This window comes from Oncorhynchus mykiss, chromosome 8 (genome assembly GCF_057628025.1).
Source record: "Oncorhynchus mykiss isolate SJ-2025 chromosome 8, ASM5762802v1, whole genome shotgun sequence".
NCBI classification, from domain to species: Eukaryota; Metazoa; Chordata; class Actinopteri; order Salmoniformes; family Salmonidae; genus Oncorhynchus; species Oncorhynchus mykiss.
Genome location: NC_143029.1, coordinates 54769658 through 54782357, shown reverse-complemented (window position 1 = coordinate 54782357; position 12700 = coordinate 54769658). Strand labels below are relative to the sequence as shown.

General features: G+C 45.6%; 1 protein-coding gene across 9 annotated transcripts in view; it reads right to left on the bottom strand.

Moving 5' to 3' along the window:
• Nucleotides 1-12700, bottom strand: part of ccdc18 (coiled-coil domain containing 18) — a 32769-nt gene that overhangs the window by 9147 nt on the left and 10922 nt on the right. For 5 of the 9 annotated variants that reach the window (XR_016482451.1, XM_021612919.3, XM_090181982.1 and 2 more), the window contains 11 exons: nt 8274-8562; nt 8028-8115; nt 7522-7739; nt 7101-7211; nt 6797-6928; nt 6349-6483; nt 6057-6134; nt 5621-5737; nt 5271-5438; nt 1726-1868; nt 116-279 (listed from right to left, as the gene is read on the bottom strand). Coding sequence is in view for 7 of the 9 variants with exons in the window: in XM_021612919.3 (XP_021468594.2) it covers nt 116-279; nt 1726-1868; nt 5271-5438; nt 5621-5737; nt 6057-6134; nt 6349-6483; nt 6797-6928; nt 7101-7211; nt 7522-7739; nt 8028-8115; nt 8274-8562 (1643 nt within the window). In the remaining 2 variants the exon portion in view is untranslated. Of the gene's footprint in view, nt 1-115; nt 280-1725; nt 1869-5270; nt 5439-5620; nt 5738-6056; nt 6135-6348; nt 6484-6796; nt 6929-7100; nt 7212-7521; nt 7740-8027; nt 8116-8237; nt 8563-12700 lie in introns of all 9 variants that reach the window. The other 4 variants (XR_016482450.1, XM_021612918.3, XM_090181979.1 and 1 more) reach the window with 1 other exon arrangement.

Here is a 12700-nt window from a genome sequence, read left to right as displayed (position 1 = left end):
CAGTAATCACGAAAAATCAAAATAAAATTGGCCCCAACTTTGATTGAATGAATGAAGAATTTAAGAAAGAACAGAAACTAAAATAATATTTGATCTCCCCCCTAGTGTGTTTTACCCGCGTCATTCTTCTTCTCCAGTAGGCCCTGGGTCTGCTGCAGGGTCTCCTCCATGCAGCTGAGCTGGGAGGACTTCATGCTGGCGTCCTTCCGCAGCCTTTGCAGCTCCTGCTCCATGGATGACAGCTCCCCACGACACCGATTCATCTCAGACGACAGCTGACTGGAATACACACGCGCACACAGTTAGCATACAAGTATCCTAACAAGTATCCTAACACGGACAAGATACATGTACAGATGACATGCAGAGATTCACACCCTACACTCACACACATCCTAGACACCCTCTATCTGGCGCCTACCGAACTGTGCACAAATGTGCCCGCATTAGGAATCCTCTCAGCAACCTAGGCCACTGCACTACCCGCAAAAAAAAATAAAAAATGGAGCCAACTCAGGTTCTATATGACTTGGACAGAACTAGAGTACTAACCGAGTAACCTGAACTAGAGTACTAACCGAATAACCTGAACTAGAGTACTAACCTGAACTAGAGTACTAACCGAGTAACCGGAACTAGAGTACTAACCTGAACTACAGTACTAACTGAGTAACCTGAACTACAGTACTAACTGAGTAACCTGAACTACAGTACTAACTGGTTAACCTGAACAGCAGTACTAACTGATTAACCTGAACAACAGTACTAACTGATTAACCTGAACAACAGTACTAACTGACTAACAAGTAGAGTACTAACTGACTAACAACAAGTAGAGTAGAGTATTAACTGACTTACAACAACTACAGTACTAAGTAACTTGAACTAGAGTACTAACTGAGTAACCTGAACTACAGTACTAACTGAGTAACCTGAACTAGAATACTAACTGCGTAACTAGAACTAGAGTGCTAACTGAGTAACCAGAGATAGAACTCTGAGTACGATCTCTGTATCGATCCTCCCTAAGTAGTGACTTAATAGACAAAGCAATGTGCTTTCCTCGTCAAAGTGCTCCTCTATGCTTCACTACGCTCCCTCATTAAGTGTTAAACTCCAACCTAAAATAAGCTCTCGCTCTAAGGAGAATGCTTCAGAATGGAGCGGTGTATATATACCCCCAATATATACCCCCTGACAAAGGGAGGAGCGTGTGGTGTGGGGGGGGTGGAGATGAGACACACACAATAAACCCCCTGGTTGTTGAGGCACTAGAGTCATGGGACTGTCTTATTCTGTCAGCACTATGCCGATGGGAACATTTCTCTCCTCCTCGCTCTCTTTCTGCTACAGGGCAGGAGCTGCTCGGTCTGGCCTGAACTCCAACCACTCCCACTGACCAACAGAGAACAGTTGCAATATACACACAGAGAGGATTTTGTGAGGTCTTATCTTAAGGTCATACAAAGTTAGTATGATATGCATCAACTTGGCGCAAAAGCTTGAAAATTATTTTACACTATCTTTCACGGCTCAGATATCATAAAAATGTGTTTGTTTTGCGTAATAAGCGTATTTGAATGACTTCATTAACGAATCAGACGTTAGTGCAATGTCTGAATTCAATCACATTTAGTGAATTGTGTGACTGAAGCATTCTATATCAAACTAAGCAATGACAAATGCTTAATTGGAATGAATACAACATCTTCTGTCGTGTCTTACGTGACAGAGCCAGAGAGCTGTGCAGCCTGTCGCCTCTTCTCCTGCACCTCCTTGTCAGCCTCCTGCACCACCTCCTCTCTCCTCCTCAGCTCCTCCTCCAGAGACAAGCGCGCCCGCTCCACCTCCTGCTCCAACGCAGACACCTGGCAACAAATATCATTCATATTATACAGTAGCAGTCAAAAGTTCGGCCACACCTACACTCATTCAAGGGTTTTCCTATCTGTTTACCATTTTCTAGATTGTAGAATAATAGTGGAGACATCACAACTATGAAATAACACATATGGAATAAGTAGTAACCAAAACAAAAACAAAAAAAGTGTTAAAGAAATCAAAAAATATTTTTGAATCTTCAAAGTAGCCACTCTTTGCCTTGATGACAGCTTTTGCACACTCTTGGCATTCTAAATCACTAAAGTTGGAGACTTATACAGTTGATGTCGGAAGTTTACATACACCTTAGCCAAATACATTTAAACTCAGTTTCACAATTCCTGACACTTAATCCTAGTAAAAATTCCCTGTCTTCGGTCAGTTAGGAACACCACTTAATTTTAAGAATGTGAAACGTCAGAATAATAGCAGACAGAATTATTTATTTCAGCTTTTATTTCTTTCATCACATCCCCAGCGGGTCAGAAGATTACATACACTCAATTAGTATTTGGTAGCATTGCCTTTCAATTGCTTAACTTGGGTCAAACGTTTTGGGTAGCCTTTCACAGGCTTCCCACAATAAATTGGGTGAATTTTGGCACATTCCTCTTGACAGAAATGGTGTAACTGAGTCAGGTTTGTCGGCCTCCTTGCTCGAACACGCTTTTTCAGTTCTGCCCACACATTTCCTATGGTATTGAGGTCAGGGCTTTGTGATGGCCACTCCAACACCTCGACTTTGTTGTCCTTAAGCCATTTTGCCACAACTTTGGAAGAATGCTTGGGGTCATTTGTCCATTTGGAAGACCCATTAGGAATCAAGCTTGAACTTCCTGACTGATGTCTTGAGATGTTACTTCAATATATCCACAATTTTCCTCCCTCAAGTTGGCATCTATTTTCACAACATGATACTGCCACCCCCATGCTTCACAGTTGGGATGGTGTTCTTCCGCTTGCAAGCCTCCCCCTTTTTCCTCCAAACATAACGATGGTCATTATGGCCAAACAGTTCCATTTTGTTTCATCAGACCAGGGAACATTTCTCCAAAAAGTACGATTTTTGTCCCCATGTGCAGTTGCAAACCGTAGTCTGGCGGTTTTGGAGCAGTGGCTTCTTCCTTGCTGAGTTTCAGGTTGTCGATATAGGACTCGTTTTACTGTGGATATAGATACTTTTGTACCTGTTTCCTCCAGCATCTTCACAAGGTCCTTTGCTGTTGTTCTGGGATTGATTTGCACTTTTCGTGTTATTGACTGTACGTTTGTTTATCCCATGTGAATTCTGTGTTGTTTTTGTCACACTTCTTTGCTTTATCCTGGCCAGGTCGCAGTTGTAAATGAGAACTTGTTCTCAACTGGCCTACCAGGTAAAATAAAAGGTGAAATAAAATAAATTAAAAAAATTCAACCAGCTTCACCTGGAATGCTTTTCCAACAGTCTTGAAGGAGTTCCCACATATGCTGAGCACTTCTTTTTGACTGCTTTTCCTTCACTCTGCAGTCCGACTCATCCCAAACCATCTCAATTGGGTTGAGGTCGGTTGATTGTGGAGGCCAGGTCATCTGATACAGCACTCCATCACTCTTCTTATTGATCAAATAGCTCTTACACAGCCTGGGTCATGTTTTGGGTCATTGTCCTGTTGAAAACAAATGACAGCCCAAACCAGATGGGATGGCGTATCGCTGCAGAATGCTGTGGTAGCCAAGCTGGTTAAGAGTGCCTTGAATTCTAAATAAATCACAGACAGTGTCACCAGCAAAGCACCCCCAAACCATCACACCTCCTCCTCCATGCTTGAAGGTGGGAACCACAATGACACAGCAGTTGGAGAAAAAAAATCTCAAATTTGTCCATGGCTCGTGTTTCTTGACCTTCTTACTGGTGTCCTTTAGTAGTGGTTTCTTTGCAGAAATTAAAATCAAGGGCAACAGTGACATCATTTAGGACCTTTAAGGTCCCAGTGACACATCCATAACCTGAGTGGAAACCAGATTGCGTACCCGAGAGAATACTATAGACGTCAATAATCAACTGACTGGCTTTCTTGACAAGTTTTTCCAACCCTTTTGATAAACAGGGCAAAATAGAAATTGGCCTAGTTAGGATCAGCTTGATCTCCCCTTTAAATAAAGGATGCACCGTGGCTGCCTTCCAAGCAATGGGAACCTCCCCAAAAAAGTCAGCGATAGGCTTGGAGATGATAGGGGCATCAACCCTAAAGAAGAAAGGGAGCTCCTTTGGCACCTCGGACTCCGTGACCGCCTGCAGGGAGACATTTTGTAGGAGATGAGGAAACATTGGACGGGCAAGGAGGCATTTAAAAAAGAAACTTTTCCTTTGATTACATTATTTGATCTGTCGTTCTCTTTCCTAGAAAGAGAGAAGAAATGATAGAAGGGAGAGTGAGACTGTTTGGCCAAAAATAGTCAAAGATAAAAGTGACATACAGGAAGTTGATGATAAATCAGGAACTGTCCATGAGAATGAGGAAGAACAACAGGGTGCATACTTCGAAGAATCTCAAATATACTGTATTTTGATTTGTTTAACACTTTTTTGTTTACTACATGATTCCATGTGTGTTATTTCATAGTTTTGATGCCTTAACAAATACTCTACAATGTAGAAATAGAAAAACCTTTGAATGAGTAGGTGTTCTAAAACTTTTGACCGGTAGTGTGTGTGTGTGTGTGTGCGCGCGTGCGTGCGTGCGTGCATATCCCATATTCAATTAGTAATACCAAATACTATAATAGAACTGGTTTTACTTTAAGTTGCATTTCTGTGTATAATGGTTTTTCATACGGTAAAATACCCACTTAAATTATTCACCTTAAAACAAATGGAAGACTTGATGATAACCTAGTTGACAAAAGGTTTACACAGAAAGCATGTTGCCTGTGGGAAATTCAGCTCTCATGTTCCCTGTCAAGCCACGCTTTGTAGACAGAAAAGTCCTGCCCGCAAGTGAATAGATTTATATTGGCTTTGGTTAATGGAGTCATTGTACTATGTTCTTTTTGTGAGGGGAGTTTTGAGAAAGAAAAAAAAATGAACAGTGTGGCAAGTCAAATACTAAAATGAGTTGAAGTGACTTATTAGAATATACGCATTTGCTTTTCAGGGAGTCTTACTGGAAGTGGTTTGCACTTTAACACTGAGGTCAATATAATAGGCTGTGTCCTGCTTATTCAGCTACTTGACCATTGAGATACAACCTGGGTCAAGTCCCCATGTCCCGGGAGGGAGCTCCATGACAAATGTGTGTTTTACCTTCGCTGTCACTGCGATGTCAGCGGTCGCCCTCTCTACAAGACACATGTTCCTACCTGGCGTCTAGGTAGAGCATCCGCCAGTCTCTCCAAGCAGGCATCCGTACCTGTCCCTGTAGCTGGCTCTGGCTTTCCTCCAGTTCGGCCACACGGGTGCTGCTCTCCTGTAGCATGCTCTGCTGCCGCTGCAGGGAGTACTGAAGCTGGACACAGCGCTCACTGGAGCGGCCACACACCAGAGCGCTGCTACGCAACTCCTCCTGCAGAGACGACAGCTGTGGAGTAGAGCGAGAGAGAGACAGGGGTTTATACACACACAGACTCTCTCACACGTACACACAGACGACAAGGTGAGACACACACACACACACACACAAGCACGGTAACGGAGCGTGTCAGACAGTCACAATGGAGTATAAGCAACAGGGCGGTAGCAACACGGAACATAGACGCACACCTCTTTGCCCTTGACGTCCAGCTGTCTCTGATAGTGCTGCTTAGCGTCCTCCGTCTGCAGTAGGCGGGAGCTCAGCTCATCCCGACAGGACGACAGGGCTGTCTCCAGCTGCCTCACCTGACACGCAGACACACGTCAAACACAGAACATAAATACGGTCCTTGTCAAGCCACACGTGTTCCTGTCCTCTTTCCTTTGCCATACGTCCCTTGTGAAGCTCGTACACGCCCTTGTCAACGATCTACGGTAAGATGGCGGTAAGACACTCGATTTGATATTGATATGTCGTCACCAAGCACAAGACTGGTAACTGTAGTTAACTGTTCAGTCCGACGTCTTTGCAGAGCACAGTACGGTACAGTTGATATGCATTTAAACTGAGTGCTAGAAAAACCTGGGTATAGCATTCAATACAGTGTCTTCCATTTATTGTTACCTTGGTGGAAGACTCGGTGGCCTGCTCTCTGACACTCCGTAGAGCCTCCTCGCCGTGTCTCACGTTGGTCTCTCTCTCCTGGTGATAAGTACATTGAGATCTCATGACAAGGTGCACAGCACACAAGCAAGCCTTTAATTCCATTAACGCTATGGCTTCACGTACGGTCATGAAATGTCATTTAATGAGTGTTCTGGCACAAAATGGCTGCCGTGCCATGCATCCCAGTTACATAGTAGTGGTTCCTGAGAGGATGTGTAGGATGAAACTGTATAGCTGCGGTGGTTCTGACCTGTGTGAGCTGGTCCAGGGAGACCTGCAATAGGTGGGCTGTGCTCTGGGCCTCGTGTCTCTCCCTCTGGGCAAAACACACAGCCTGCTCCAGCTCTGAGACCTGGGCCCGGTTCTGGTCCAGAGACAACTGCAGCTGGAGACAGGGAAGGAGCAAGAGAGGGAGAGAGGGACAGAGGCAAAGAGATAAAAAGGGAGAAAGCCACTACTACCGAGAGAGCCCACAACGACATGTTTTTATTTTTATTTTTTACTTTTGCTTGATTCCATTATTTGTACAGTTCCTAGAAAATAGAGAAAATGAGAGAAGGAAGAGGGAGACTGTCTGGCCCCAAAAAAAGTCAACGATAAAGCGGCATAGGAAGTTGACGAAGAATCAGGAACTGTACATAAGAATGAGGAAGAAAGACAGTGCAATGAATCAATCCACACACAAACACGAGACTCACCAGTTCCACTCTGTCCTGCAGTTCCTTGCACTGGTCAGCACGGGCCTTTTTACTTTTGTCCAGAGCCTGTTGGAAGTCCCTCTGCTTCTTGGTCATCACAGACTGGTAGTGCTGGATAGCACTGGCCTTCTCCTGGGATGAGAGAAAGAGAAAGAGAGAGAGAAAAAAAGGGAGAGAGAAAGAGAAGTAGAGAAAGAGAGTACCTTATAACAATGAGCATGCTTTATGAGTCACTTAATGTGACGTGTGTGTGTGTGTGTGTGTGTGTGTGTGTGTGTGTGTGTGTGTGTGTGTGTGTGTGTACCAGCAGCTCCTGCTCCAGCTGAGTGTTCTTCAGAGCGGCCAGTGAGTAGGCAGAGCTCTTCTCCTGCAGCTGTTTCTCCAGAGCCGCCACACGAGCACTCTTCTTCTTCAACTGTAGCAGGACAGCAAGACCACCGTGGGGTGACGGTCAGAATTCAACAAATACGACTCACACGTCAGATACACGCAGCCTAACACGCACGCACGCACGCACGCACGCACACACACACAAGCTCTAGTCCATCTGTGTTGGCAGATCTGAAAGAAGCTATGTCCACTGGAAGGGCAGATGAAGCCATCCCTATTATTCTTATCCCTTCACTACACATCTGCAAACCCAGAAGGGGATAAGGGAAGAAGCTAGTGGCTTGGGGTTTTTGGTACTCGGCACACCTCTCCCCTTCCCCACTCACTCTCCTCACCTCCTTCTCGGCATCGGTAGCCAGGCTGGCCCTCTGGAGCAGCTCGCTGTGGACCTGCTGGTAGTGCGAGGCCCTCTGGGCCATGGAGCTGTGCAGGGAGGAGACTTCCTCCTGGGCTTTAGACAGCCTCTCCTGGAGCCTGGAGGCCAGGGAGCTCTGTCTGCCCCGCTCCGCCTCCACCGCCTGAAGCACTGGGAGCAGCTGCTGGTATCGCTCACCTGGAGGAGTGAGGGGTGGGTGGATAGATTGGAAAAGGGGGTAGGTAGAAGAGAACGAGATAAATAAAAAATTATCACACAGCCCAACAACCATAGGCTACCAAATAAATACATCAACTCAGTAAAAAGACACACATCTGGTTCACAGGAGGCTGGTGAAGGGAGGACGGCTCATAATAATGGCGAGAATGGGATGGTATCAAACTTGTGATACCATTACATCAATTCCTTTCCTCCCCAATGAATGTGCCACCAGCCGCCTGTGATTCGGTTGTACTGCACACACACCTGGCTTGGGTCTGAGTGGGTCTGTCGTTCCTGTGTAATCCACTGGGAGCAGCATACAGGGCTTCACACAGAGAGGTCCCTCATCACCCTGTAACAACACAACCCCATCAAGTGGCTAAATAAGTATCTCCCTATCACCCCAAGTTGACTGTCTGTTTTTGTGCATATAAATATATGTCTGAATGTGAGTGACTGTACGTGTCAACGTACGTGCGTGTACGTGCGCATGTCCCCAATCCTCCATACCTCTCGGAGGTGCAGCAAAGCCAATATACTCTCCAGACTAGCTAATTCAGCCAGGCTCTGCTGGGCCTCTCTCTGGCATTGGACCAGCCTGTGTTCCTGGCACTGGGTAAGGGCCCGGAGGTCCTCCGTCTCCCTGTGGAGAGAGGTCAGCTCCCTGGCCGCCAAGGCCCGCTCCCCCAGCTCCAACTCCAGCCGCGAGGCCCGCTGGGCAGCCTCCTCCAGACGTCCCTGGAGCTCAGAGGTTTTTGTGTTGAGTGTGCGCGCCTGGGTGACCTCCTCCTTCAGCTCACTAAAGAGATGGTGTCAATGACATACAGTGCATTCAGAAAGTATTCATACCCCTTGACTTATTCCACAAGTTGTTGTGTTAAAGCCTGAAATCAAAATGGATTCAATAGATAAGTGTGTAAAACAACACCACATAATTACAAAGAAAAAGCATGTATGAAAATATATAAAAAATGTAATACAGCAATAACTAATTTACATAAGTATTCACACCAGAGTCAATACTTTGTAGAATCAGCTTTGGCAGAGAATACAACTGAGTCTTTCAGTACATATGAGTCTCCAAGAGCTTAACACACCAGGATTGTACAATATTTGCCAATATAAAAAAATATATATTTGTCACATGGCCGAATACAACAACCTTACAGTGAAATGCTTACATACAAGCCCTTAACCAACAATGCAGTTTTAAAGAAAATACTCCCCAAAAAGTAAGACATAAGAATAACAAATAATTAAAGAGCAGCAGTAAATAACAACAGCGAGGCTATATACAGGGGGTACCGGTACAGAGTCAGTGTGAGGGGGCACCAGTGTCGAGGTAATATGTACATGTAGGTAAAGTTATTAAAGTGACTATGCACAGACAATAACAGAGTAGCAGCAGCGTAGAAGGGGGGACTTGGTGCTCCGGTACCGCTTGCCATGAGGTAGGGTGGCTGGAGCCTAGGGTGGCTGGAGTCTGACAATTTTTAGGGCCTTCCTCTAACACTGCCTGGTTTTGAAGTCCTGGATGGCAGGAAGCTTGGCCCCGGTGATGGACTGGGCCATATGCACTACCCTCAGTAGTGCCTTGCAGTCGGAGGCCGAGCTGTTGCCATACCAGGCAGTGATGCAACCATGCTCTCGATGGTGCAGCTGTAAAACTTTTTGAGGATCTGAGAACCCATGCCAAATCTTTTCAATCTCCTAAGGGGGGAATAGGCTTTGTCGTGCCCTCTTGACGACTGTCTTGGTGTGCTTGGACCATGTTAGTTTGTTGGTGATGTGGAAGCCAAGGAACTTGAAGCTCTCCACCTGCTCCACTACAGCCCAGTCGGTGAGCATGGGGGCATGCACGGTCCTCCTTTTTCTGTAGTCCACAATCATCTCCTTTGTCTTGATCACGTTGAGGGAGAGGTTGTTGTCCTTGCACCACACAGTCAGGTCTCTGACCTCCTCCCTATAGGCTGTCTCATCGTTGTCGGTGATCAGGCCTACCACTGTTGTGTAATCGGAAAACTTAATGATGGTATTGGAGTCGTGCCTGGCCGTGCAGTCATGAGTGAACAGGGAGTACCGGAGGGGGCTGAGCACGCACCTCTGTGGGGCCCCCATATTGAGGATCAGCGTGGCGGATGTGTTGTTACCTATCCTTACCACCTGGGAGCGGCCCATCAGCAAAAACAGGATCTAGTTGCAGAGGGAGGTGTTTAGTCCCAGGGTCCTTTAGTCCCAGGTGTGAAAGGGCAGTGTGGAGTGCAATAGAGATTGCATCATCTGTGGATCTGTTGGGGCGGTATGCAAATTGGAGTGGGTCTATGGTTTCAGGGATAATGGTATTGTGAGCCATGACCAGCCTTTCAAAGCACTTCAGGCTACAGGTTGGTAGTCATTTAGGCATGTTATCTTAGTGTTCTTGGGCACAGGGACTATGGTGGTCTGCTTGAAACATGTTGCTATTACAGACTCGGACAGGGAGAAGTTGAAAATGTCAGTGAAGACACTTGCCAGTTGGTCAGCGCATGCTCAGAGTACACATCCTGGTAATCCGTCTGGCCCTGCGGCCTTGTGAATATTGACCTGTTCAAGGGTCTTACTCACATCGGCTGAGGAGAGCGTGATCACACAGTCGTCCGGAACAGCTGACGCTCTCATGCATGTTTGTGTTATTTGCCTCGAAGCGAACATAGAAGTCATTTAGCTCGTCTGATAGGCTTGTGTCACTGGGCAGCTCTCAGCTGTGCTTCCCTTTGTAGTCTGTAATAGTTTACAAGCCCTGCCACATCCAACGAGCGTCGGAGACGGTGAAGTACGATTCGATCTTAGTCCCGTATTGACGCTTTGTCTGTTTGACAGTTCGGAGGGCATAGCTGGATTTCTTGTAAGCTTCCGGGTTAGAGTGCCGCTCCTTGAAAGCGGAAGCTCTAGCCTTTAACTCAGTGCGGATGTGGCCTGTAATCCATGGCTTCTGGTTGGGGTATGTACGTACAGTCCCTGTTGGTACGATGTCATCGATGCACTTATTGATGAAGCCAATGTACTCAATGACATCGGAAGAATCCCGGAACATATTCCAGTTTGTGCAAGCAGTCCCATAGTTTAGCAACTGTTTCATCTGACCACTTTTTTTAATAGACAGTCACTGGTGCTTCCTGCTTTAATATTTGCTTGTAAGCAGGAATCTGGAGGATAGATTTATGGTCAGATTTGCCAAATGGAGGGCGAGGGAGAGCTTTGTACGCGTCTCTGTGTGTGGCGTAAAGGTGGTCAAGAGTTTGTTTCCCCTCTGGTTGCACATTTAACATGCTGATAGAAATTAGGTAAAACTGATTTAAATTTCCCTGCATTAAAGTCCCCGGCCACTAGTAGTGCCGCCTCTGGATGAGCGTTTTCTTATGGCGGTATACAGCTCATTGAGTGCGGTTTCAGTGCCAGCATCAGTCTGTGGTGGAATGTTGGCAGCTATGAAAAATACACTGAAAACTCTAGGTAGATAGTGTGGTCTACAGCTTATCATGAGATGCTCTACCTCAGGCGAGCAACAGCTGAGACTTCCTTAGATATCGTGCACCAGCTGTTGTTTACAAATATGCATATGCCCCGTGTCTTACCAGAGGCTGCTGTTCTATCCAGATGATAGTGTGTATAACCCGCCAGCAATATGTTATTAATGTTCGTCGTTCAGTCATGACTTGGTGAAACATAAGATACTACAGTTATTAATGTCCCATTGGTAGGAAACTTTGTCCCAATTATTTTCCACCAAATTAACGTTAGCTAACAGTACAGATGGCAGCGGCAGATTAGCCACTTGTCGCCTGATCCTCACAAGGTACCCCGATCTCTTTCCGTGAAATCTCTGTTTCTTTCTCCTGCAAATGATGGGGATGAGGGCCTGTTCAGGTGTTTGGAGTATATCCTTCCCGCCCGTCTCATTAAAGAAAGATTCTTCGTCCAATTCGAGGTGAATAATCGCTGTTGTGATGTCCAGAAGCTCTTTTCGGTCATAAGAGACAGTAGCAGCAACATTATGAACAAAATACGTTTAACAATGCGAAAAAACAAACAAAATAGCACGGTTGGTTAAGAGCCAATAAAACAGCAGCCATCCCCTCCGGCGCCATCTTCCTAGATATTTTCCCATTATTCGTAAAAAAATTATTTAAGCTCTGTCAAATTGGTTGTTGATTGGCTAGACAAACATTTGTAGGTCTTGCCATAGACTTTCAAGTAAATTTAAGTCAAAACTGTTAATCGGCCACTCAGAAACATTCACGCTCTTCTTGGTAAGCAACTTGGGTTTCAGGTTTTTGTCCTGCTGAAAGGTGAATTCAGCTCCTAGTGTCTGGTGGAAAGCAAAATGAACCAAGTTTCCTCCAGGATTTTACCTGTGCATAGATTCATTCCATTTCTTTTTTATCCTGAAAAACTCCCCAGTGATTACAAGCATACCCATAACATGATGCAGCCGCCCCTACGCAGGACAATATGAACTATGGTACTCAGTAATGTGTTGTATTGGATTTGCCCCAAACACAACACTTTGTATACAGGACAAAAAGTGAATTGCTTTGCCACATTTTTTTGCAGTATACATTAGTGCCCCGTTGCAAACAGATTTCATGTTTTGTAATATTTGTTTTCTGTACACGCTTCCTTCTTTTCACTCTAGGTTAGTATTGTGGTGTAATTACAACGTTGTTGATCCATCCTCAGTTCTCCTCTCACAGACATTAACTTTTTTTTTTTTTGTTGTAAATTTTACCCCTTTTTCGTGGTATCCAATTGTTGTAGTAGCTACTATCTTTTCTCATCGCTACAACTCCAGTACAGGCTCGGGAGAGACGAAGGTTGAAAGTCATGCGTCCTCCGATACACAACCCAACCAAGCCGCACTGCTTCTTAACACAGCACGCATCCAACCCGGAAGCCAG